The sequence below is a fragment of the Glycine soja genome, chromosome 2, assembly GCF_004193775.1.
Source record: "Glycine soja cultivar W05 chromosome 2, ASM419377v2, whole genome shotgun sequence".
Classification (NCBI taxonomy): domain Eukaryota; kingdom Viridiplantae; phylum Streptophyta; class Magnoliopsida; order Fabales; family Fabaceae; genus Glycine; species Glycine soja.
The window spans coordinates 45,875,716-45,903,494 of NC_041003.1; the positions used below are offsets into that span (position 1 = coordinate 45,875,716).

Sequence of the window (27,779 nt, forward strand, 5' to 3'; positions counted from 1 at the left end):
GGCCAATGATATTTAAATAATTATGAAAGCGTAATTTTTTGTTTACACATGACAAAAAAACCCATATAGAAACGACTTTTATGATATATCTCGTGACGGATTTAAGACCTTAAGTTAATAAGAGTAAATTATAAAAAATAAAAATCAATAAATTCAATTATATAAATATATATGAAATAAAATATAAAAATATAAAATTTTATTTACAAATTTTAATTTAAAAAAAAATTATTAATAAATTTTAAAAAATAAAGGGATGCAAGTGGATACCCTTATCATAATGTAGGTGCACCACTGAATATACCTGCACATGGCCGATACCAGGTGACAAGTGTGATGGGCAACATGAACGCTGAGGAGAGGGGAGCTAGGTTTATCGAAGCCCCAAAAGACAGAAAACAAAGATAACGTGAATTATCAGTCACACACCAAGAATCATGTCCCTGCACATGGCGACGATACGGTGGTCAACATGGATGGTCTAAAGAGGTGAGTTTGGTCTATGGCAACCCCAAAGACAGGAAATGAAGACAATGAGCTACACGATGGGTGCACACAAAATTGTCTCTCTTTTTTTTTTTTTAATTCATTTTCGCACGTTTGATTTGTTTGTTATCTTATGTGTCTGTGTCCGTTTATAATGGTTTTTTAAAGGTTATCAAACTAAAAAAATTATCTAGACTTGTAAAAAATTTATAGATTTAACTAGTAAATTTAACTGGTACATTCGTAAAAGTTAATTTCATATAAAATATTTATAAATAACATATTAATTAAATATTTTAATAATATAAAAAAAATAATATATCATAAATTTCAAAATACTTAAATAATCAAATCTAATAATACATCTATAATAGTGATAAAACAACATTTTCATTAAATATTTGATATTAGTAGAGAACAAGGCTTTAATAACGTGAAAATTATTTTATTAAGAAATAACATAATAAATAAAGGTTTGTTGAACATTAAATAGACATAAAATAATTTAAAATGACTTATATTTTGATTTTTTTTTAATTTGTTAATTTGTTGATTCAATGATAAAGTTGAAAATCTACAGAATTTAATTAAAGTTTATAAACTTTATCCAAAATTTACTAAAAAGAGAATTTACCTTCGAATTAACTTATAGGGAAGTATAAATAAACGGATAAATTCATAAAAATTAACGAATAAACTCTAGAATTTAATAACCATCGTGTTTCATTATGATTTTTTGTTGATTAATTTTGTCCAACCTTCTATGATCATATATTCATTGTGGACCTATGTTTCATAGGAGTTAGGTCCCAACATAACACTTTCTAAGTTCTAAGTTCTGACCATTTTCTTACAACCACTCATCACCTTTAGCTTTCGGTTAACCTCTTTTTTCATAACCACCCATCACTTTTAGCAGTGGATCACCCCAAACACTAAAATAAATAAATAGATCTAATTTTTTGCTATTAATATTAAAATAACTTAAATCCTTAATTTACAATCACTGATTATTTTTTTAGTACACAATATGCACTAAAAATTTCAGATACCACATAAATATACAAAAATCGGGGGGCATGCATGCTGAAACTACCTCCCTTCCGTGTCACCGGAAAGTGAAAGCGAGGAAGCATCAACATCCTCCGTAGTACAAGACCACATACTCACCCTATCATAAAACGACGTCGTTGGCTCCTCAACATCAGGAAGCTGCATGTCCCTCTCCAAATACATCACCACTTGCCTCATACTGGGCCTCTTCCGGGACATCACTCGAACACATCAGGCCCAATCTCAGCTTCACCAAGGCCTGTACCGGATCAAAAGCCCAATTCAACTTAGAATCCACCACCTCCAAAACCCGGCCCGCGCCCCACCGATCCTTAACCCAATCAACCAAAATAAGCTCCTCCGGCAACGCCTTGGGCTCAAAGGGCCTTCTCCCGCACCCCACCTCCAGCAACAAAGCCCCGAAGGCAAACACGTCGGAACTCGCCGTGGGCTTCCCCGTGAGTGTAAGCTCCGGCGCCAAGTATCCCAACGTGCCCACCACGCGCGTGGTGTTCGGATTCTCCCCATGATCCATCAACAAGCCTTCCCATTCATCTCCGAATCCAACAACACATTTCCAGCTTTAACATCTCTATGAATCACCGCTTGTTCCCACTCTTCATGCAAATACACCAAACCCCTAGCCACGTCTTTTATAATCTTAAATCTTTGTTCCCAACTTAAAACCCTTCCGGGTTCATCGAATAGGTATTTGTCCAAACTCCCATTTGGCATGAAATCGTAAACTATTAAAAGATCGCACCTTTTCCGACACCATCCTCGTAACTGAACTATGTTCTTATGTCGGAGCCGACCAATGGTTTCTATCTCCGACATGAATTGCTGCAACCCTTCCTCTGAATCTTGCTTGATTCTCTTCACAGCGATTATAGTATTAGACTCTGCGAGAACACCTTTGTAAACTCTACCGAAGCCTCCGAATCCGATTAATTGTTTCTCCTTGAAGCCATTTGTTGCTTTTTTTAACTCCCCTTATGAGAATCTGTGAGGACCAACTTCAAGCTCCCATGGTTCAACAGCATCACCATTCTTCATCCTTCTCACCACATAAATCACAAACCCAATTGCAATTATTATTGTCAGAATAGCAAAAGACACAGCAACCCCTAATATCATAACCATTTTGCGGTTCTTGGAAGTGGGGAGTGAGGGTAATGTTTCCAAATGCAGAGATTTGGCTTCTTCGTTCATCTTAAAGCTCCAACCGAGGATGTAGTGTGAACTTAATAACAACCCAGTTGAAGCTGAAAACCCAGCATACATGTTTTCATGAAAAATAAGTGAGAGATCGAGTTGGCAAAACAAGATTGGTGAACTGGGTTACGACGAGGTTAAGGAAAGTCTAACATGTAATTGTTTCTTCGAGGAATCATAGTCCACCCACGCCTGAATCACTTTGCCGGACTTCAAACTGAGGTTTTGCTTGGATGACCCGTCGGTGAAGTGAGCAGCGGTGACAGACTTGTTAGCAACCGCGCTGTTGACGTTAACGCCCACGTTGTTGTCGTCAATGTGGTATAATCTATATATTGAGAAATATTCAAGTCTCATATCGGTCTCATTTTTTGAAGTGCAGTTTATATATTTATTGAATAATTTCACTTAATACTAATTGATTTTAAGATAAAATCTAACTTAATACCAATTGTTTTTAAGATAAAATCTAACATAATATTACATTCGAGATCCGTGGCCACCTTGTTTGGGTTCGCGGGTTGTTATTGCCAACGCGAAAGCGGTGGAGAAAGAGAAAACGTTCGAAATATGGAATGGAAGTGTTAGGGGATTGGTCTCCGTATGCTTGACGGGACTAGAATGTTGGGATTTTTTGTTTGAATGAGAAAATGAAATATAAAGAGAAGGGTAATATGTGCCGTATGGAATGGAATAGGAAAAACGTGGTTCTTGGCTTTCACGTGAGCAGATGTAATTGAGTTAGGTTGACACCACTTAATAATGATAATGATGCTTCGCTATTTTTGGATTCATTCAATCGAGACTTCCGATCATGTTTTCATATAATACTATGATTAATATCCGGTTATGGTTTGAAAAATGATTCTTGAACATCCTCTCCTCTCCTGAGTAATCCTGAGTAAATTGATTTAATTGATAATGTAATGTATCAGGAAGAGGGATGAAAAAAGGAATAGTGTTCATGAAGTATTTATAATTTATGAGTGTTTAAATATAAGTACTCATGCATGTCTTAAATAAGATAAAAATATATTATAATATGACAGAAAAAGAAAATTAAAAGATGTTATAGAATGTTTAAAATTAAAAGATATTTATATGTCATTAACATGTGTTTTATTATGGTTATAGTTTCTAGCCAGATTGAACAACCTTAGATAGTTTCGCTACTTTGTGTCTAATTTCTTAGATTCCACGTGAAACGCGGCATATTCTGAATATTTAGCACTAGAAGCAGTTCAACAGATTTTCTTCTGATGATTAAAACACCATTAAATTCTCTCCTCCGAAACACCGACCCACGATAATAGCCGCCAATTCTACGTGGCTCTCATCAGTTGGTTCAGGGAAACAACAGACCACAGCTTCGGTCATGTGCTCTGCTGAACAAGCCAATCAAAGACATTATTAATCTTAGCTTTTCGGAGTCCACAATTAATCATAACGAGAATGTTATCCACCGCAAATATAGTTACAAGGATAACAATTCTTACATATTTGTACACCCTTAAAATATCAATTTTGATTTGATTCACAAAACATATTATAAGTCATTCACATTCACTGATTCACACTGTGACTCCAAAATGAACATTCTCGCGGTTTTACATTAGTCACTAAATTGTTTATATGGCTGATTAATGGACCTTAAATTGTGGATCACGTCATCTCATCATCTGATGCCGCTTGAATATTTAAATTGCGTTAGCAGTCATTATGCTGTGATTACGAATTATGTAACAATTAACTTGTATTTGCCCGTAATGGCCGCAACACAGTTGCAATTCCAACTGCAGTTGAAGTTTGTTGCCAATATGTTAGCTCAAGAATAACCCCAAGAAGAGAATTCTATCTTGTTTTCTTAATATGTTAATTTTCTTTTGATGAATTTCATACTTATTTAATTAAGAAAACGTGTGGTTCAGTTTCATTTTATCTTTTACTTTCTCTTCTAATAAAATTAGAAACCAAGAATATATTTCAAATGAAGGATATTTTGATCATACTAGATCAAAGTAAAAGTAATTAAATGAGAAATGTAAAACGGCATTAAAAAAATATGATATAATAGTGAGAATAAAAAAAAATTGAGTTTAAATAATGTTACAGGAAGTAATGTTTAAAAAAAATGCTAACAAAATGTTACAAATTACAAAAAATAAACTTTATTAACTAAAACGAACAGGTAGCATAACATTAATATCGTGTCAAGGAAAAAATTAAATGTAGAAAAGCAACAAATGCGCAAGCGGAAAGAGAAAGACATCAAGACTTTAACATTGCACACATTGTAAAATGTAGACAATGTAACTCAAAATTATACAGGATAACAATCCAATATGAACAAGATAACTTATTTTATTATCTCAACTCTTAGCTTCTCTCCAAGTGGAGAATGCTTAGGTTCTCAGGGTGTGTATAAGCAGGTTCCATCATCACTTCTTGCAGTTGGGTCGAAGTTTGAGGCATTTGGATCAGTACAACCTTCAGGAACGGGAATGTTTACTTGCTGAGCTGCTTTGCCTGTGCAGAGAATGTAACAACCAAAAAGTTTAGACCTGGTTTTATTTTATCAAAATACACTTTCTAATGAGTTTAATTTTGAAGAAGTGTAATCTTTCAATTATATTTTGTCAAATTGTTAAAATAGTTTAAGTGAGCAATATATTATTAGATATATTGGAAACCTTTTTACTAAATCAAAATTTAAATGTCTGTGTGTAGAAGTTGACAGAAAATTAAGCTATATGCAAATATCCTATATCAAGGTTCAGGATACAAGAACAAACCATAGAAAGTTCCTCTGTTGATGGAATCTTGATTAGCATCACCAAGAGCAGCCTCTTTCAAGTACTTGTCTGCCAGTTGTACTCTCTTCACATTCTCTTGTTCTTGGACAAGCATGTTACCATACTCCAAGAGCTTGCTCAAAGTCATCTTCGGTTGGTCAAAGGTTGGAGGTCCTTCCTTGGAGTTCACAAGCTTCTTCCCAATGAAGTCAACACCAACAACAGAAATCCACTTCCTCACCTCATCATCATATACTCTAGCCCTGAGTGCACCAAAGAAATCTGCAATCATAAATTGCATACCATTAGTCTTATTGTAATGTAAGGACATCTAAGAGCTAAATGACACCTAGAGAAAAGTGTAGGCATGATAGCTGAGATATATGATGTGATAGGATAAGAGATATAAAGAGAAATAGTCTGTAAAGGTGTCCACATATTATTACCCTTAAAAAAAATCAGGATTAAAGTGATTGTTGCTTATAATTTAAGGGACAAATATGAAAGTTTAATTACATGGACAAAACTTAAATGTAGTTTCTTAAATGTTTTTTCATGCTGTTTTTTAATCATAATTGGAGCTTCACCCTGCTAATCTGCATAATAAAAGTTTGTATTAAATATCAATGAGTTACCCAAATGTTTGGGGTGTGAAACATATAGATCATTTGCAAAGCAAAGGATTCTTGAGTTCCCAATAGGAAACTTACCAATAGATTGGCCGGGGAAGGTGTCAACAAGCTTGACAATGTCATCCTTAGGAACATTGTCAGTGCGGAAAATTCCATTGCAGACGCCAACACGATCGTCCCTTGTAGGTGCCCAGTAGAACTTCTCCATACGCCCATCACGGATGAGAGGAGCATACAGTGTTGAGAAATCGTTACCGGTGACGATGATGGGCACACGGGGGTTCTCTTCCTTGTTGTACATACCAGGAAGCTGCACATTGGTGGGGTTATCAGCAATGTTCATGAGGGTGGCATTCACCATCTGGTTGTTGACAGTGTATTGTGTAGTTCCACCAAGACGACCAGCTCCTGCATCAAGATCGTTGATGAAGAGAGCACACATCTTTCCCTTCTTGATCATGTCTGCGGCTTCACGGTATCTCTGTCTGATCAGTTTTGCTGGCTCTCCTGCATTTCCACTTTCCAACTCTCCAGCACTCATCATGATAGGGCTGTAATCACATCATCATGAGGACCAGAAATTAGCACCAATTACCAAATGATATATTCAAGGCTAAAATACATTTATTAAGAGTAACATAGTTTTAGTCTCTCACCAGAGACTACACATGCATTTATGTAAAAATATAGGAACTTTTATAGGGATTAAACTCGATTTTTGAGAGATCAAAAACATATTTTAATCCTACGTTCAACTAAAGTTCCATTTAGAGATGTCATTGGAACACACTTCAACTACTGAGTGCTAGGTACTAAGTTCTAATGCAATAGAGTTGCTAATGTAGTAATGTATATAACTGATGTGTTCTGTTTTGTAGTAGTAATATATATACAGCATTTACTCACTTGATTCCCATCTTGGCAAAGACAAGCTCGCATTGGAAGGATTTTCCTTGACCTTTGCCTCCCCAGATACCAAGAATGAGAGGAACCTGTAAAAAACAATGAAAAATACTGAGTGTGTCCTGTTTCATTAACTAAAGTCTTGGGGCAATGTATGAAGGAATCATGTGTGCAATTTACATGCCTTGATGTTGGGCAGGGTCATGAAGTTCTTGCTGATGTGAACAACAAGCTTGTCCATAAAAGCAGGAGCAATGTAAAAACCGTCCATGTTGTTATCCAAGTTGTACCTGAAATACCACCATCATGAACACCTCTAGTTAGATAAAAATATAAGGGAGTTTAGTTTTTCAATTCATGACAATAGAAGTGATAATAAGCATACACTAGTTAAGGGGTCTAACTCAGTTGATTGAATAGGATAGTGAGTTATTATAAACCCCTTGATACTGTCTTCGATTCCTACAGAAAATAAACAAACAAGCACTATTTTTGTATGTGTCACTCACTGTTTAAGTCCAGTGCTAAGGTACTCATAAGAGCTCATGATTGCATAGTGAGTTCCAGTATCCTGTGGAGCTTGGAAGAGGGAATCAACCAAACCCTTCCCTCTTGTGATGTCTTGCTGGTCGTCTGAAACATCATAGGCAAGACCTTTCCATCTGTCCTTGTCTGTCTGTTGTTTCTCATCAATCTCTTTTTCCGCGGCAACGATTTTGAAACTTCCAGAAGAAATCTTGACGTTAGGGACCCTTGAGGCAATAACCTTCTTCAAGCTGGTGCCAAAGAAGGCTGAACTGGGAACTGAAGCTCCAGCTCCAGAGCTGTTCAAGCTCAGCTGCAATATTCACAGTAACCACTCTTTCACACTGTTCAAACAACTAATTTTAAAACTTCACACTCACTTTGTCACATGCTTCTAATATCCAAATCTGTTTTTATCTTCACTCAAGTAAGAAATAACACCATTGTCTTCTAATTTAATATCACATATATCGACTATTACATTACATAACACATAGTTACTAACCTATAATGAGTTTACATCAATATAAATGAGGAGTTAAAAGTCACTAGAGTTTTCTCTCTAGGTATCTTATTCTTTAAATTTACACTTTTAGAAGTGTACCAAAACTCAGTGATTCTTACTAGCACGAAAAAGAAACTTGTCATAGACATGTATATTGGAATAATTCTCAACTAAACTAGGATAAAGGTAGTGTCATATATCTTTCGGACATTCAAAATCGTGTTTGGAATTGGATGCACATTGGCTACCTAAACTACATAAAAGAACGTAGAAATCCCATGATGAGTTGCTTCACTTTCAACGTGAAAAGTTAATTGATTTTACTCCACAGTGCAACTCCATTATTTGACAAGTATAGATATGTTATATGTATATTTCAAACATAATTCTATAACCTTACACATACTAATAGTGATTTGAACATTTATATAACAAAATTCATATAAGAATTAGTTGAGAAACTAAGGACAAGAAAGTGAAAAGAGTGGAGAAAACATCATACTGGAGCTCCGTTGACAGCTCCAACAGTGGAGACTGAGGCAGCCATGGCAGTGTAGTCCTACTCAGAGAGTGGCAGAGGCAGAGCAAGTCTTTTTTGAGGCTGGCAGAAATTACAATAGGGAAGGGACTTATGGCAGTGGTGCAATTGAGTGTTCAGAAATTCATATCCTCAAAACTAGTTGTAGAATCCTTAACATCCACACGATGAAGATTAGCTTGGCTGCCACGTGGCAACTACATAGTGCATTCCAGGTCTCACCAACCTACTACATCCATAGATCTTGAGGTTGGAATTGAAGCCTTTTTCTGATCCATAAGTTTCAAGGAGAATTTGTTACCACACGTAGCTTGTAGCATTCATCTCATCAGGATCAAACATTGGCTAGTGTTGCTTTCACTAGAAGAGAAAATTGTTCAGCAACAACACTATAATATTTCTAGAATTTAATTGTTACACACTTTTACATTATGTAAATCATAATTCGTTCTTAATATAATTTTTTAAGTAATTATCATAAAAGTTAATAAAGTTAATTAAATGAAAATGTAAAATTTTTTACTGCATAATTTTTTTTCTAATATTTGTATTGGTCAATTACATAAAAATCTGTGGCTGGGCTGCCATTTATTTTAGATTTTTAGCATGCTAACCCACACAAGTAGCCAATGATGTTGAAAAAAAATTATGAAATTATGTCAAAAAGTGGGCCATTGCATTAATAGAAACAAGGATAGTGGTTGATTGAGATGATGTAATGACCCCCCTCCACTCCCGGTTCAAAGGGGGGCCAAAGGATGCACACAAGGTGATTTTTTCAGCTTTTATATGTGCCTCTCCCTGTCTTATTGGTTAAGTGATACATCCTTTATGTGCTCCAAGCATGCCCATGCTATAATTGAAGGTTCCAGAGCTAGTCCTTCCAAATTACCTGCTATCATAAGATGACATTTTGTAACATAACTTGTTTATTCTGTTTGTATTTTAGATCAAATTAACAGCAGTGATTTATTTAATCCCTAACTAGCCTTTGTATTTGCAGTTTAGAATATATTTTTTTTATAAAAAAAAAAGTAAGAGTTTATTTTAAAACACTAGTGAATTCAAATGAACTCTTACTAAGAAAGTCGAGGGTTATTAATTTCTTAAATAAGTGATAAATAAATTCATGTAGATAATAGTCTAAGTACTGATTATGAAAGGAAAAAAAAAGGTGAATTAAAAAATATCCAATTCATAGGTCTCGCAACATGCTCTATCTCAACCCACAGACCGAGGCTGGTGCCCCGTGATTCTCCCTCAAAAATTTAGAATTCTTAATTTTCAATTCATTTTATTTTACTAACGGCCATTTTCACCAAAGCATTTTTTTTCATAAGTTTTGGTCTTTTAAATTGAGCATAAGACTATCTTTATCTAAAGGTGAGTTTGATGGTAAAAAAATAGGCGAGAGAAAAAAAAATTCAAAAATATGAGTGGTCTCATACCTTCACTCCACCATGCATATTCCTTTTTAATTTAAACATTTCTTATTTATTTCATTCCTATTTTCATGTACATTCATGATCCATCGGCCCGTGAATGGTTAAAAAAAAAAAGAAGCTAAGTTGACCTTTTCAATCTATTTTTGGAATAAACTAACCGATCCCACCTTATTTTGTGATGATATGGTGAATGAGAAGGACAAAAATAATATTCTAAACTATATTTATTTTATCATCTTTAATTATAAATAATATTTTAGGAATTAGCTTGTGAAATTAAATTTTAATATTGTTAATTTACTTCTAGTTTATCAAATTCATTATTTTCAACACCAGCATATCCTTAGTTCTAGTGATAATGTATTCGGACTCGGTCTCACTATCTGAGTTTTATGATTTAAGAGATCTTATTAAAGATAGTCGATTAAGTATTTTGTGAATATTAATTATTGACAAAGTTAATCAATTTTTTTACTAACGACAAGATAATAAAAAAATCATTATTTTTAACTATATTTAGTATTTTTAAAAATACAAAACAAATTCAAATTATTTTTTATTAGATCAGGTTGGATTTAAATTAAAATCAATATGTTTAAGTGCATGTTTGACTTAAAATTTTTTAACTCAATTTTGGGTTAAACCTATGTTTGTAAATTGTGTTTGCAAAAGTGTCCGAAAGTCTTTCAAATAATTAAGCATAATCTTGAATTGATTTTATTTTCAAACATATTTTTAGATTGGAACAGATCCAAAGATGCGTTAAAGTGGACTGATTCTTTTTACACAATTATTTAAATATTAACTTTTTAATATATAATTATTTAGTAAATAACAAATTTCACAAAAATATTTACTATTAATTTATAAATGTTGAAGCTCGATCCTCATTGAATGTTAAAAAAAAGTAATTAAAGTTGGAGACTACATTAAACCTGTGTAAAGAAAAAAAAAACTCTTAGCAGAAAATCGAGAAAACAAAATTAAAAATAAACAACTTTAAAAGAAGAGTTAAACATAAAAAAAAAAAAAAACATTGATCATCGAACTCTTGGCTCGTGAGAAACGTAATAGATCGTGGAGTATTTAGACAAACAAGTTAATTAAATATTTATTTAATAATTTTTTATTGCATAAAGCTTAATTCATAAACTTAATTATAAAATTTATTTAAAAATATTGTTTTAATAAATTATGTAAAAGAATTTATTAAAATAAAAATAACTTGTAAAAGTTATAAATAGCCTTTTCATTTTTTTATAAAGTCTTCTAAACGTTCAATAAGGATTTAACAATAAAATGACAAAATCTTTTTTTTCTTCCCTATTACTCATAGCATCTACAATGCATAGTTGATTAGATGTGTTTTTATCTTAATTTTGTAGATTCCATGTAATTTTAAGTATTTTATACAAAAATTCATTATTTTAATGTTGAGATTATTAAGATGAATGTTTAACTTAATTTGTGGGTCCTATAATATTTTAAAAATATGTTATTTAAGATATAAATTTGTTAAGCAACAAACTTATTCCATATGTTCCAATAGAAAAAATAAAAAAATAATAAATAATTTTGTTTAAAGTTAAGTAACTCATGTAAGCATCCCATATTAAACTGTTCAAATTTATTTTTATAATATTTTATTTTAATCTAATTGATAAGTTACTTACATCCCAAAATTGTGTTGTTAAAGATTAAAGAGCACACTAACAAGTTGTGTTTGATTAACTTTTTATTTTTAAAATTAGTTGTGCAATGAATAAACAAAATGATATTGAAAGTATTTACCAAAAAAAATTGATATTGAGATTTTTTTAAGACAGTAAAATTAAGAGAAAAAATATGTATTGATGGTTATTTCATCTAGAAATGTCAACTTGATTAATTTTATCCATTTGAAGTGACTCCTCACGACTTAAGATATTTGTCGGTTGGATTATATTGAACTGATTTAATGATAGATTAAAATTTTGCTAGCACAACTCAACCCTTGGCAAGTTGTGCGCCAAATATATAGGAAAATTCAAGGGTCATTTTTATAAAAATAAAATAAAAAATATCCAAAAAAATCTTGGTACATAACAAATTAATTTTTAATCACAATAAACTAAAATAAAAATAATGTAGATTGTCATTTGTATTATAAAATAATAAATAATAAATAACAATAATTATAGAAATAAAATATATAGTTTATCAATCACAGCTATAAATAAGTGCTAGAAATTAAAACAAAAACCAATGTTCATGTTAACCTTAAAATGAGCATTAACAGCATATATACCAAATTTGAACTTTCAATATGCGGTTGCTGCTTCAAATATTCATATGGTGAGTTTGGCTGCTCATCATGATCCTATCAAATTTGCATAAAATTTCTCTTTGTACATAAATAGATTATATGTGTGGTTGTATTAAAAAAAAAACTCATTCATTTTCATAAGTATCTTTAATATTTAAATGTTATAAATAATCTGATTCTAACATCCAAATAAAATTAAGTAATTTTTTTGTAAGATTGTTTTAAATAATTGGCTTAGTTTTAAAAAATCATCTCATAAAACTAATAAAAATAAACTATAATTTTTATAAAACAAATTACACCAAAGTAGTATTCATTCTCTAATCTTAATTTTAATTTTTTCATTTCTAAACACAAATCCACTTTTAACCTAGCTCTTTTAAAAAAAATTAACAATATCATATCACTGTTGATAAAATTAATTTTATCAAAATTTATAGGAGAGAAATCAAGTTTTTCTTTGAATAACACTTGGTAAAAACTAGTGTTTCCTTGGATACTTTTATATATATATATATATATATATATATTAAATTTTATTAATCCAATCATTAAATTAAGATTTTTTATTAAGTAGATAAAGTCTACGAATTTTCATAAATTTTAAAACCATTAAAATTATGGCAATAAAGACTAAAATAATTTGTGTTTAATAATTTCAAGAAATAAGTTAATTAAATTTTATAATTTTAATAACGAATTTGATTCGTTACTCAAGATTTATATTTAAAGAAATGTTAGTGATACATCCTTTTAAATACACTCTTTATTGTTTGTCAAAATTTATTAAAAATTATAAGTTTTTGTGTTTCACTTTTTATTTAATGGAATTTTTTTAATTTTTTAACTTTTAATGAATTTTAACAAAAATAAAAAGTGTGTAAAAAAAAATGCTAAAAAGTGTTCTATTATTAAGACTGGATGAGATTGCAACTTGAGAAAAAAGTTAGAAGTTAGCAGTCAAGAGATAACAACGATGATTGATACATGATAGAGAAAGACAATTTCATCGTTATACTCGAAAGCCCGAAGTTTTTCATCCACCAACTCATAGCTCTCCCTTCTCACACATGTTCCAATGGGTCAAAGACAAAATAGTTCACAGTTTTGAAGTGACAGAAACCAGAAAGTTTTGCAAGTGTTAATGGCATTGTCTCCCAATTCGTTCTTCGTTCTTGCACCCTGCTTCATTTCTACATTAACCTCCCCCTTTAGCCAGAAATTATTGTATGGTTTAGACTTTAGAGCGGCAAATGGCATTAAGTGGTCCAACAGATCTATCTATAACATCTTTAGAATATTTTTTAACATCCTCCTCCAAGGATGCTTGTGATCAACTCTGATATCATATTAAATTTCAGTTTAAATTTAATTGACATAATTATCCAACAAATACATAAGTTACATCCTAAAAATTAAAGCAGTGTGACTTCCTTTTTTATGTGCTGTATAGAGATTATCGAAACTGAGAGTATAAATATATAATGGTCCCAAACCATAAAATAATTTTTCCCATTTACCACTGCATCACAACAGCCACCAAAAGAACAGAGAGCTTGTATTATTAATTTGTTTTCTTGAGTCTGAAAGAGTCAGAAATAAGCACCAAAGGAATAACAGAACAGTGGATAATTAGTCTAATTACACACCTCAAACCATATAGTTTAAGTGGCCAACAGCTAAACCTGAATTATGGTGGGGATTAAAATATGCACACATAGAACAAGTGGCAGATAAATGACATATTAAATTGGACGAATTAAAGGGCCATTAACAATATCCAGACAAATGGCCGCAATAAGTCATGTACTCTATGCTAGAAACTAGATTAGCTAAAGCATGCATTATAATTACTCAAACTCACAAACCGATTGTAGTAGTAACTTTTCTCCCAACCCAAAAAGTGATGATGATTGGATATTCAATAACTGAAGCATTAGAGAAGAAACTTTAGGAACAAAAGCCCTTTTGAGGCATAAAAGAGGAAAAAAAATTCCCTATTTGACAAAGACAATGTAGGCCACAAAAGAGACCCAAAAGAGGAACATACTCTAAAGTAAAGTAAGTGAAAATGTCCTTTGGACACGGCAAAAGAAATTGAATCTCCCAGGTGATGGCTATAAAGGTTCGAACCTTAAGCTCTCCTTAGACGAAATTATTACAAGTCTTCCACTACAGAAATCATTGACATAACATCAGTAAAAAAAACTTGAGACAATGACAGGGTTTGGCTCATCATGTGGAGCATGCAAGTTCCTAAGGAGAAAATGCACGAGTGATTGTGTATTTGCTCCTTACTTTTCCTACGACCAAGCCTCAACCCATTTTGCAGCAGTGCATAAAATTTATGGTGCTAGTAATGTCTCCAAGCTACTGTCACATCTTCCAATCCAGAATAGAAGTGATGCTGCCGTCACCATATCTTACGAAGCCTTGGCTCGCATGCAGGATCCTATATATGGCTGTGTTGCTCATATCTATGCATTGCAGCATCAGGTTTCTGACTCCACAGTCTACTTTATCACACCACAATTTATGGACCTGGATTCCCTGCAGTTGAATTTCCATGCATTTACGTCGTATGAAGACCGGAAGGCTCATATTTTATTTAGGTTAAAATCTGAGTCGTCTGGTTTTCATTCAGCAGTCATAAATGTAATGACTGTGTAAATGCGCAGAAAAGTGACTGCACCGAATCCGGCTCAACAATTTAGATAAGTTGAGTGTTTCACATGTAACTCAAACTTTATGTGTGCAGGTTGCCAGCTTGCAAGAGGAGATAGATGCTCTTGGAAATCTAGTGGCAAATTCCTCAGTTAGTGTTGTCAATTGTGGCAGTGTCCAAGCAACAATTAACTCAAACAACGGAACACAGTTTAATATTTTGCAGCATGATGCTACAAGGACACAGTATTGTCAAAATAATCTAGCTAATTTTCTTTCACAAGAAGGAAGTGCCACAGTCTTCCAAAGTCTGATCAACTCACAGATGGATATAGAACTTCCTAATTGTACACAAGTGGAACACCCTTCATTTGGTGATTTCAACTCTAATCCGTTAGAACAGTTCCTATCTGGAATTGACCAAGAGATGTTCGTGAATCATCCATGGTTCAAGCATAATGCAGACATAAAGAACTAGGAATAATGAAAAAGCTGTGACTAGACCTTTATGCGCACCATACTTGCATCAGGTGCAAGATGATTGCATCAAAATCAACTTTTTTGTGACGTGTATTTTTATTTTACAATATGGTAGGTACGTGTGTCATGTTAATGCTACTTTCACAATCATTTGGACTAAAAAATTCCCAATTAAATGGTTAACAAATCAAGGGACTGACAAGTGTAAAGCCAGTTGTAAAATTTTGTAACTAAAATGATGGGAGAATCATTACTCGGTAACTAATTGCACGTATCTGGTTAAGATTATCTCCAAAGAAATAATAATCGTTTTTTTTTTACTAAAGCTCTCTCTAAAGCTTAAAATCAAATATTATTTTAAATTAACTAAACATGCACTACAAGCAATTTTTCTTCCTTTTTTTTTTCTTTTCTCTTCGGCTTGTATACTTTGTTAATTATCTCACTGAACAAAAAACGTTAGGAGAAGCATCTAACTGCACGTATCAATTAACAATTATCATAACTAAACAGCCTACTCAATAGGTAGATAAACATTAAACCACAGTTATATGTACTCTATGTCATTATTTTCAAACTAGAAAGATTACTTAACAAGTGAAGTTTAACTGTCCGAGTATAGAACAACAAAACCAAGTCAGAGTTGGCACGCTACCAAGATCAAATGGCATTTTTGGGTTCTATATATCAAATACTAAATAATCTATTTACGGCAAAGGCTTTTTAATAATTTTATTATTTTTGTTAGTCTTTCTCTTACTTGTTATCATTTGGTTAATCTATTCACTTCATATTATTCTTATAAATATTCTTATTTTAAGTTTTAATTCTTATATGAGAGATTTTTTTAACCATTTTTTTTCGCCAAAATGTTTTTGTGATGTCTTTTTACCACGGAAAGGTTTTTGTAGCGGTATTCATAGCAACACCTTCAGTGAGTTCAGTCACACTAACTGTGTTAATGATAAGGACTCTACAACATGGATAATTCTAAATTCATGGGGTACATTTACCGGATACATACTCCGATACTTGTTTGTGTATATCAAAAATATATTTTTTTTAAAAATAATTATGTACTTAATTTGAGTGTTTATGGGTTTTTTTAGTGCGTATAAGTTGATATCTGAGTCTGCATGTATGTTATAAAAGAAACAGACTCAATCCAACAAAGGATTTTTTTTTCAATTATAACTGGTACCAATACAAAATAAATAATTTAGTGCAGGCTTGATTTCAGATTTCACATTAGATAATTGATTTTGTCAATGGATCAGAAGCAGGCCAATGTTATTTTCAATTTTCAATAGTTACTATATTAGATATTTTAGTAATTAATATAATTATATTTTTAAGTAGGTCAGTCCTATTTGAACCTGTCTAACTCATGTTAAAAGGTCAAATTTTAAATAAATTTTGACATGTTTAATTTTATGTTGAAAAAATTTTATAATTAAATAATTTCATATTTAATATAAGTTATTTTTACGTTAAATTCAAAAATCTTATACATAAATCACAGTCTAAAAAAATTTCAATTTGATTCACCAAAGTCTCAATTTGCTATTCTCTCTTTCTCACGTGACTTAGCCACTTCAAGCAAGTTGCTATCAGCTTCTAGTGCTACTTTAATTTTCATCAATGACTTATAGTTTTTATATCATATACTCATCCACGGAAACATTCTCATATCCACGTCACTCTACCAAACACCAAATTAAAAGAATTAATGTTAACAAAGAGAATATAAAAAAGGAAGTTTATGCACATTCTGAATGCGTGAACTTTTTGTAATAAATAATACAAGTTAATTATCGTTATCCAATAGCAGCATTGATGTATAAATGTGATTCTATAGTTTAATCAACCGCAGATTACATTTCGTATTATTCTATACATCAATATGTAAACTAATAATTACGTTCCAAACAAGTTAGCAAATAAATAAATACATTCGGATCAAACTAAAAGTGAAAGCATAATCGAAAATTAACATTTAGCCATTGCAAGCTCCAGCATACACAGACACCGAACGGTTTTAACTTTCACTAACCAACGCGCTGGTATTTCGTTTTCTGCAGGAACAATAGGCTTGATGAGTATGACCCAAACAGTGAGCAAAACTTCTTATATAAAACTCTACTCGTCATGGAATTCAAAACATGGAGAGATTAGTGAAAACCACAAAATCCGCACATGATTTCATTCGGAACGTTAGTATTGATACTAGGTTGAATATTGCTTGTAAATGGACCACATACAATAACAACTTTCAGATAACCTTTTCACTATCTCAAAGAAAACAGAAAAAAATATTAGATCCCTAAAATATTGAAAAGTGAGAACACAATCAACTTGTTGAATAAATTGTTGGAATTTTCAGTTCCTATTTTCTCAAATTGTTTTTATTTTATTTTTTTTTTGTGATTTTTATGGAAAGTGGATGTCTGTACCTAGTTCATTTTCAGTTCACATTCAACACATTCGTGCAACGTTCAATAACAACTAACAATCCATGATCTTATTATGTGTATCCACGTTCTGTTAAACAGAACCGGGTGCATCTGCCTTGCTTCTTTTTTTTTGACACTCATGTTATTTTATTGAGACATGGATACTTTATTTTTTGAATGTTTTAATTAATATTAAGACTAAAAATTATATTGGAATCGATTTTTTTTATCGGTGATTTAAAATGATAATTTTAACTTTCTAAATGGTTGAAAATTATCGGGTTTTCATTGGGTTGCAACTGGGTCAAAGTGACCCGGCTCAAGGTTAAAGAAGATACAAGTCTTTCGTTTTGTTTCATTTCTCCCGTCGTTTTAATGCTATTGACGCGAGCTATTTTTGTTTTTTTACCCGTTGCATTTTGGTCAGCCCATGATTGCTTTGATCAGCCCACATCTCCTTTCAAACAATTTAAGGTTTAATAATTATTTCTAAATTAAAAAAAAAAGGATTTATATGTTGCCAGCCATATACATGGATTGCTATTAAAGTTTCTTTTTTGTGAAATACCTTAACATCTTTAATTAATAATTACTAATATCATCTTGCTCATAATTAATTAATTTATGTACTAAATTTATTTAGTTATGAGTTATGTGTTTAAATTATTTATTTATTTAGTTTAATTGTATGTTTATTTATGGTCTTTGTTTAAACATGCACTATTATATTAAATAATTTATGCACATTAATATTAAAGAGCTCATTGGATAATTGTATGAATATATTTTTTATTTACTTCTTGAAATTTTGTGTAGAATTTTATGATTATTATGCATACGAAATTATACTAAATAATTTTTTCTATGCAACATTATTTCAATTTATTTGCATTATGAATAATGTTATGCAAATATTTAGCTCTTTATTAAGAATTAATTAATGTTAAGGGATTAATATTATTTAATTGATTAGAGAATTATTATGTTTGTATGAATAATTAGAATAAAATATCAAGTTATATTTCTTAATTTACTCACAGAAATGAAGAAGAAATGAGCATAATTTGATAATTTTATCATAAGTTAAATCTAATTGAATAGGACTTTAGCCCACAGGCAAGTTTTATGCCACTAAGTTCATAAACTAATACAAGTTTTACATTGGTAAAACATAATATTTTATTTAGTCTCAAATTATGAATAATGAGAATGTATGTTTAAACTTTGCAGTTAATCAATCTGCAAACATTTTTTATATTAAGTGTGATATTCCCAAATTGAAAGGAGACAATTATAAGGTTTGGAAGGAAAGAATTTTCCTTCATTTAGGTTAGATGAATATTGACTATGCCAATAGCAAAAATGAACCATCGGGAATTATTGAAACTAGCATTCCAGATGTTGTTGATCTTTATGAAAAATAGGAGAGATCTAATCGTCTCTTTGTGATGTTCATAAAAAACAATATATCTGCTAGTATCCATATTTTTGTCGATCAGCATGAAAAGGTCAATGATCTTTTTAAGGCCATTAATGATCAATTTTTTACATCTGTTAAGGCCTTGTCAACATCCTTATAATGCAATTCTCATCCTTAAAACTCCATGGGATAAGAGGAGTGTGTGATCACATCATGCGCATGAGGGATATAATGGCTCAGCTAAAAGCTTTGGAAGTTATCATATCAAATTCTTTCCTAGTACACTACATTTTATATACTTTGCCTATGTAGTATACCCCTTTCAAAATCTCTTATAACATACATAAGGATAAGTGGTCAATTAACGAGCTATTGACTATGTGTGTTCAAGAAAGAGAAAAGGATAATAATGGAAAAGGGTGAAAAGGTATATTTGACTGCTCAGGGAAAGAAGAAAGGGGATCAAGCCAAGAATAAGGGCAAGATTCCTGCTTAGTCAATCATAAATAAAAAGTCAAAGTGTTTCTTTTGCAAGAAAAAATGGGCATATGAAGAAAGACTACTTAAAAATTAACAGTTGGCTTGACAAGAAAGGTACTTCATTTACTTTTGTTTGTTATGAATCTAATATGGTTAATGTTAATTATAACACATGGTGAATTGATTATGGTTCTATAATCCATATTTCTAATACATCTATTCAGGAGGCAAGATGAGCTCACATGTGGAAGTCATTGGGACATGTAGTTTAGTTTTAAGCAGTGGTTTTATTTTATGTTTAGAAAAAACATTTTACATTCCAAATTTTTCTAATAATTTGACTTTTATATCAAGACTTGCACCATTGGGTTTTTCCTTTAATTTTTCAAATTCTGGTTTTTCTTTAATTAATAAATATGAAATTATTGGTTCTGGTGCATTACTTGATGGGTTTTACTTTATTGAATTGCAAAATGATGTTGCCTATAATTCTTTGCATTTTACTAATGGGTTAAAACAATGTGTTGTGAATGAGGAATCCTCTATGTTGTGGTACCGAAGATTAGAACACTTCTCTATCGAGAGAATTAAGAGATTGGTAAATGAAGGAATACTTAGTGCTTTGGATTTTGCTGATTTTGAAACTTTTGTCGATTGCGTTAAGGGTAAGCAAACTAACAAGTCTCAGAAGGGTGCAAAGAGGAGCTCAAACCTATTAGAAATCATACACACTGATATTTGTTGTCCAGACATGGACTCAAGTGGTCCAAAATACTTTATCACTTTTATAGACGATTATTCACGATATATGTATCTCTACATACTTCATTCTAAAGATGGAGCTTTAGATGACTTTAAAGTTTTTAAGGTCGAAGTGGAGAAACAATGTGGAAAGCAAATTAAGATCGTGAGATCCAATAAAGGTGGAAAGTACTATGATAGATACACGAAGAATAGACAAAAACCTGGTCCATTTGTGAAGTTTCTTAAAGAACATGGGATTGTTGCCCAATACACTATGCATGGTTCTCTGGATCAGAATGATGTGGCAGAAAGAAGAAATCAAACTTTAATGGACATGGTGAGGAGTATGATGAGTAACAGAAAACATTCTCAATTCTTGTGGACTGAAGTACTAAAGACGAATGTGTATATATTAAATTGAGTACCAACCAAGGTTGTCTCAAAGACACCTTTTGAGTCATTCAAAGGTTGAAAACTGAGTTTACAACATATACATATTTGGGGATGTTCGTTTGAAGTTAGAATTTATAGCCCACAAGAGAAAAAACTAAACCCAAGGACTATCAATGGGTATTTCATTGGATATGTGAAAAATTCCAAAGGGTATAGATTCTATTGTCCATCACATAGCACTAGGATTGTAGAATTGAGAAATGCAAAATTTCTTAAGAATGACTTGACCAGTGGGAGTGGTCAATTTCAGAACATTGCTTTTGAAAATGATCACTATGAAGCTCAACCCTCTGGCTCAAGTGATTGTCATTTACACCCCTCAAGTACAAATGGGTATTAGACAACAAGTGATTGAAATTCCACAAAACTGTTGAAAATGATCATGTAAATCAAGTTGTTGATGAGGAACAACAGGTTTCTCAAGAAGATCAGGAAGCAGCATTAAGAAGGTCTATTAGAGTTATAAAAAAAAATCAGTAATTCCTAATGATTATGTGGTAAATCTGGAAGAATCGAACTACAACATTGGAGCTGCAAATGATCTTGAATCATTTTCACAGGCCATGAGTTCTAAGGAATCAAACTTGTGGTACAATGCTATGAAAGATGAAATGAATTCTATGGCATCCAACCAAGTGTGAGATCTCATCGAGTTGCCTAAAGGTGTAAAAGCCATTGGATGTAGATGGGTTTTTAAAACAAAGACTCACAAGGCAACATTCAGAGACATAAGACAAGACTTGTTGCTAAAGAGTTCACTCAAAGAGAAGGAATCGACTATACAAAGACATTTTCTCTTCTATCTAAGAAAGACTTCCGAGTAATTATGACATTAGTTACTCATTTTGACTTTGAGTTACATCATATGGATATGAAAACGACATTCCTTAACGGTCATCTAGAGGAAGAGGTTTACATGAAACAACCTGAAGGATTCTCCTCTAGTGATAATGAACACTTAGTCTGCAAGCTTAATAAATTCATCTATGAATTGAAACAAGCCTCCGGTCAATGATATCTAAAATTTCATGAGGTCATCACTTCATTTAGTTTTGAAGAAAACATCATAGATCAATGTATATACCAGAAGGTCAATAGGAGTAAGATTTATTTTCTTGTGTTATACGTGAATTATATTTTGCTTGCAACTAATGATAAGAATTTGTTATATGAGATGAAACAACTTCTCTCAAAGAACTTTAATAATATGAAGGATATGAGAGAGGCATTTCATATCATTGACACTAAGATCCATAAGGAAAGGTCTCGAGGCATTTTAGATTTGTCTCAAGAGACCTATATTAACAAATTTAAGAGAAATTTAACATGAAAGATTATTCACCAAGAGTAGCTCCCATTGTAAAGGGTGACAAATTCAATTTGAGTCAGTGTCTAACAAATGATTTTGAAGAGAAACACATAAAAAATATTCTATATGCTTCAATTGTTGAAAGTCTTATGTATGCTCTCTCAAGTTTGCACTAAACCTGATATTATTAAAATTTATGTAATTAAATCTGATTAATTAATTTTCTTAGTTGGCATGACATTTTTTTCTCATCGAAGAGAATATTAGACTACTTAAATTTCCCTTGAAAGATCAGGTCCCACAAATTTCTACTGTCTTAAATTCTGGAAAAATAGCTAGCCTCATTTATGAATTAGAATTTAGAACCCAACACTCCAAACAGCAGTACCCAAAATGGTTTGTAGCAACAAATTGTGTCAAAAAATTTCAATTTAGATAATTGAGATTTATTTATATTTAAAAAAAATAAACAAATATTCGTGATAGGAAGAAGTATATGAAGAAAACCATTCTGCTTTTAACCATCACCTAATCCCATTATTACTACATGTGAAGAAATATTAATTTCACCAAAAATGCTTTTGACCTTTCATACCCCAAAAGTGACTTATGTGATTTTTATGGGTTCATATAGAATAGTTACATCAACATCATTAAAATCCCTGTACACTCTATAAGGATAAAACAAAGATAATAAACTCGATCGTTGACCAAGAAAGTCCTCGTCATTGCCCAAGTCCAAGTTTCCTCTTGGCTAAAATGTTCATCTCCAGAATCACCAAAGGAAAAAGTTCATCTCTTCCTAAAGCAAGATTATTTCTTAGTCAAGAAGTATCTCCAATGTTTATTTTAGGTCAGACACAACTAAATTGAACGGTGGGTGAGTATATCCTTCCTGGAAAAAGAAAATTTCATTCACAACTCACAAGGACTATGCACTAATAGGTATCTTAAATATATTCACACATTAACATGACGTGATTGGTGGTGACGTTATTAGAATGAATAAAAAATAATAGTAGTATTTAACAGGTGTGAAGAAGGACATTTGTTTCTTCGTTCTCCCTTTCCCCACACACTTCAATAAACTAATTAAGGCTGTACAATAGCTAGAACCACTTATTTCACCAAAATAATAAATAAAAAACTAGGACACTTAGGCTGCACAAGTCTTGGCCAGTAGACAAATGACAAATAACTTTTAAGAAATTTAGATGATAAAAATTAAGCTTAAAAAACTTTTAATCTCAAACCATAGAATTAATTTCGTTTTATCCTCTAAAAGAAATTCCAAATTATATGCCTGCAAAAATATTGGTTTACTTGGGTTCTTATCATGTTAAGTAATGATGTGTTTGGTGGAGAATAAAGAAATAATATTAGAGAAATAAAATTATACTTTTTTATGAAACACATTTTTTATGGTCTACTTTAATTCAAAAAGAATTCTTCTATTTCCATCCCTTTATTTTCATCCTCTAAACCAAACATACCTAATTGCGATACAAAACAAAGCTGATATTTCCTAAATTACAAAAAACTAAAATGAAAATCTTTCAATATAAAAGAAAATAAAAAAAATTGCAATTATATAGGAATTGAAAATTGAAATAGTAACATCAAGAGAGAGAAAAAAGAAAAGAAAAACAACTTAATTATAAGGACCAAAATAAGAGGAGGAAGGATATAGATTAAAACAACAATTTTGTATTACAGGGACTATAGCACAAATCTTAAAGGCAAATTAAACAAAGTTGAATTGCTTGACCAGGGAAAAAGAAATAGGCAAAATTATTCCGGTCAATACAGATGTTCCCACCTCTATTTTGGTATTGTTCAATAAATATGCACAAAGATCCATAGAACGAATAAAGAACCCAGCAATTATTTCAAGTTTTCAACCATACCAATAAGCAACCAAGTCATATTAAAACTCCCCAGTTCCATAATTATCTAAAACAAAGGAGTAAAGGTTTAGCGTGTTAAAATAATGACTGAATTGATTAAGTTTTAGCGCTACATAATTATTTTATCAAAACTCTTAATCAATCAATTGATCCATATTGGCTTAAAGGAAATGAAGATGAACTACGAAATAAAAAGGACTAGTGGAGAGTCCCTTCTGTTTACTACCCTCAATCTAATGTCAAATAGTAGTAAGAAGATATAGGGGGCACAATTACTCTGCTCCCCTCCATCCCTTCTGTTTAGCCTATGTTAGCCTTATACAAACTAAAGACGAAAAGCAACCATTGCATCCAAAACTCACATGTGTGGGCTTCCAAATACTTGCACCTAGACAACCTTTTTTGGCACCTTCCTGATAGAGTGCAATAATGCTAACTAATTATAAGCTCAACAGTCAAACAGCTCCTAAAAGAAGAGGAACCTACATACCATACCACCCTTGCCCTATAATACCCTATTGGTGATTCAAGGTGGCAAACATTCAAAATTTCAGAGAAGAAGATACCCTAAAAGCTAATGTATAAAGTGAAAAGGGAACTTTTGGACATTTACTCATTCAACAAGAATTAAATCCTAATCTCAATTGTTTCAAATGTTACCTAAGATACAAGGACATTTCCTGGTTTCACCAACCTAAACTTTTCATGACTTACAAGAATCAAGCAACTACAATTTCCACCTGTCCCATTAGGAAAATGATGAATGAACATCCCATTTTTGGATTAGTGAAAAGAAGAGTGATAAAAACAAAAGAAAAGGATGAGATAAAAATACGAGTGAAGAAAAAGTAATAGTAAAGTATCAAAACATAAATCTTCCCTTTACAAAGCCCAAGTTCAGCAAGACAGAAAGAACAATAAGTATGATAGTGATTATGCCTGAGAAATAAAGAGCACATAGTGACCCCGATATACCCCAAAAAAAATTAACTTTTCCTTGCACATTTCTTAAAAATTCAATCACCATTGTTCTCGTTCATTTTCCAGAGTTCAACTATACAAGTTGCAGTGTACAGCACATCTCCCAAACCCCATCCGAAGTACTGGTACAAAAAAAACGTCTACCGTTCATTCAATAAATTCCCAAATGAACTCTTCCAAAACCAAATTAACTATGTAGATTAAACAGAAGAGACAATAACAAAGACAACAAAACAAGTTCTCCGAAGAAATTAAGATACTAACATGCAACAGATATGATATGATCATCAAAATTCAAATTAAAACGTTCTAGCTAAGTTGTTCTAACCTGAGTTGCTACGAAAACAAAGTAACCGTCTGATCACACTGCACATATACAAGTCAGCAAGATCAGCGGTGGAAAGTAAACAAGTTTTTTTGAGTAAAAAGTTACCAGAAGAGCATGAATCAAGACTCATAGATTGCCCACCAAACAATGTCCTCACATCGCGCTGCAGTGTGATGTGAGGACATGGTTTTAATAATTAGAAGGTGGAGGTGGAGGGCGAGGTGGAGGCCCCCAAAACCCATCACCATTACTAGGCACCAAATTATACAGCGGCATTGAAACCTGTTGTTGTTCACCTTGTGAAGGTGGTGGTGGTGTTCCTACACCACCCCCACCTTCATTCACATCTGGCATGTCCTCTTCACCTTGTTCATCCTCCAAAGGCAACCTTTCATAGGTGGCATTAGCGAAAGTAGCAGCAACAACCATCACGGGCCCCGAGGCGACAAGGGGCCCCACCACGCTTCCACCGACTACCTGTCCCTCCCCCCCGGCGAGGTACACGGTGAGTCCGGTGGCTTCCGGCGGCGACGGCGCCGGCAGAAACGCACCGGAGAGGGAGAGAATCTCAAACCTCCCCTGGAGGGTGATGACTCCTCCCGGGGCTGCCGGCTGCCGGAGCGTGACGTTGGTAACTACGCCACTGCCGCTGAGGACCGAGACACCGCGGTGGCGGCGCGTGGCGAAGGTGGCAATGCACTCCGCCACGTCGCTGCCACCGCTGATTTCGAGGATGTGGCTGTGGAGCGCGTTGGGACTCTCCTTGGTTACCACCACTGGTGGCTTCGGCTTGTTTCTCGACCCGGGTGGCCTGCCACGCGGCCGCCGCCCGGCACTTAGATTCTGATCCTCGCCGTCGTTTGTGTTGGCATCGTCCTCAGTAACCGCGTTAACGTTGGTGTTACTGTTCCCACTGTTGGTCGGAGTAGGGTTGTTGTCACCGTCGTCTTGTTCATTGGGCCTCACCGGCACGTTACCTGCCCACCAACGATTTGCCATCAAGAGAACTTGTTTCTTTTTCTAGCTAAGATCAAACAAAATCTATTTCAGATCTTATCCACCTTGAACCAAAAATAGTGGGTTTTTGGTTTTGCACAGAGCAAATATATAAGAGAGTAGAGAATATGACAGAAGAAGGAGTTCCAGAAAAGAATGAAAAGGAAGCGTTTAGAAATGATGCAATCTGAGTTGGGTTAGGTCTAGCTAGCTAGTTGGGAGTAAATGCTTTGAGTTGTTTCAAAGGGAACGGAAAATAATAATATTAAAGTAGAAAAGGAAAGGGGTGAGATTTGAACTGTGCTCTCTGACTCTGGCGTTTTGTGAAGACTTTTTTTTTAATCTTTGGTTTGGTTGAAGAAGGCTTGAATCGGTGTGTGTGTCTGGGTAATTGCTTAGCGGTTTTCTGCAAAAGTTTCCTTTTTTTGTCTCCCGGGGAAACGGTTCAAAGTTTTCGACTTCCCAAACAACTATGCTGCATTGCTCACTAAACTAAACCGGGCTCGTTCCAAACGAAAAAGAATAGACCAACTTCTGCAAAGATTTCATTAAAAGGATTGGTTCCACTCTGCGACTTAACAGGAAAGGATTTCTTTTATTTTACCACAGAACAACATATCAGTATTTAATACTACTATTTCAATGGGAGACTCCAATCTAAATGAAAAAAAAAAAAAGTAAAAAATGTTATTTATATATTAAAATGAAAAGGTTTAATTACGTTTCTTATTATTGTCATTTTTTTAAAAAAAAATTAACAGTCATTTTTAAAAGTTAGTCATATTAGTTTTTCACAAATTTGGTCTTTTATTATTTTAACTATACAATTTTCATTCATCCGTTGTGTTAACATTTAATATAACGTTGACGTAACACTTTTTTATATCAACATTTCTTGCAATTTTGAATGATGAGTTGATAAATAGATTAAAATTGCATGATTGAAATAACGAGTCCTTAGAAAAAAATAAGAAATCGAATTCAGGATATAACAGTAATAAAAAAATCAAAAGTATAATTAAGTCAAATAGGAATTTGAAAAAAAATTATTTATATAAATGAGTAAATGAATATTAATAAATAAACTGTAAAAATTATTTCTACTAAAACAATAATTTTAAATACCTTGTTACTTTTTTATTATAAAATTATTTATTATTCATTC

At 32.5% G+C, this 27,779-nt stretch overlaps 2 protein-coding genes and 1 pseudogene across 2 annotated transcripts; all 3 read right to left on the reverse strand.

Moving 5' to 3' along the window:
* Positions 1-1,482: 1,482 nt before the first annotated feature.
* On the reverse strand, positions 1,483-3,111 carry LOC114376813 (annotated as a pseudogene).
* Positions 3,112-4,906: 1,795 nt separating this feature from the next.
* LOC114398524 (ribulose bisphosphate carboxylase/oxygenase activase, chloroplastic-like) lies at positions 4,907-8,770 on the reverse strand. Its single transcript, XM_028360717.1, has 7 exons — positions 8,614-8,770; positions 7,591-7,919; positions 7,266-7,371; positions 7,085-7,170; positions 6,257-6,729; positions 5,547-5,828; positions 4,907-5,280 (listed from the first exon to the last, which is right to left on the reverse strand). Exons 1-7 carry the CDS (start codon positions 8,656-8,658, stop codon positions 5,165-5,167), a joined length of 1,437 nt encoding a protein of 478 aa, XP_028216518.1. The 5' UTR covers positions 8,659-8,770; the 3' UTR covers positions 4,907-5,164.
* A 16,513-nt stretch (positions 8,771-25,283) lies between these two features.
* LOC114398529 (AT-hook motif nuclear-localized protein 15-like) lies at positions 25,284-27,200 on the reverse strand. Its single transcript, XM_028360720.1, has one exon. It carries the CDS (start codon positions 26,615-26,617, stop codon positions 25,808-25,810), a length of 810 nt encoding a protein of 269 aa, XP_028216521.1. The 5' UTR covers positions 26,618-27,200; the 3' UTR covers positions 25,284-25,807.
* Positions 27,201-27,779: the final 579 nt, after the last annotated feature.

What these genes read in the sequence shown, in the direction of transcription:
- LOC114398529 (XM_028360720.1), bottom strand. Translation starts at nt 26,617, where the DNA reads ATGGCAAATCGTTGGTGGGCAGGTAACGTGCCGGTGAGGCCCAATGAA.
- LOC114398524 (XM_028360717.1), bottom strand. Translation starts at nt 8,658, where the DNA reads ATGGCTGCCTCAGTCTCCACTGTTGGAGCTGTCAACGGAGCTCCA. An exon ending in TGACCCTGCCCAACATCAAG is followed by an intron (nt 7,171 to 7,265) that starts GCATGTAAATTG and finishes TGTTTTTTACAG; the next exon opens with GTTCCTCTCATTCTTGGTAT. An exon ending in CTTCCCCGGCCAATCTATTG is followed by an intron (nt 5,829 to 6,256) that starts GTAAGTTTCCTA and finishes TTATGATTGCAG; the next exon opens with ATTTCTTTGGTGCACTCAGG.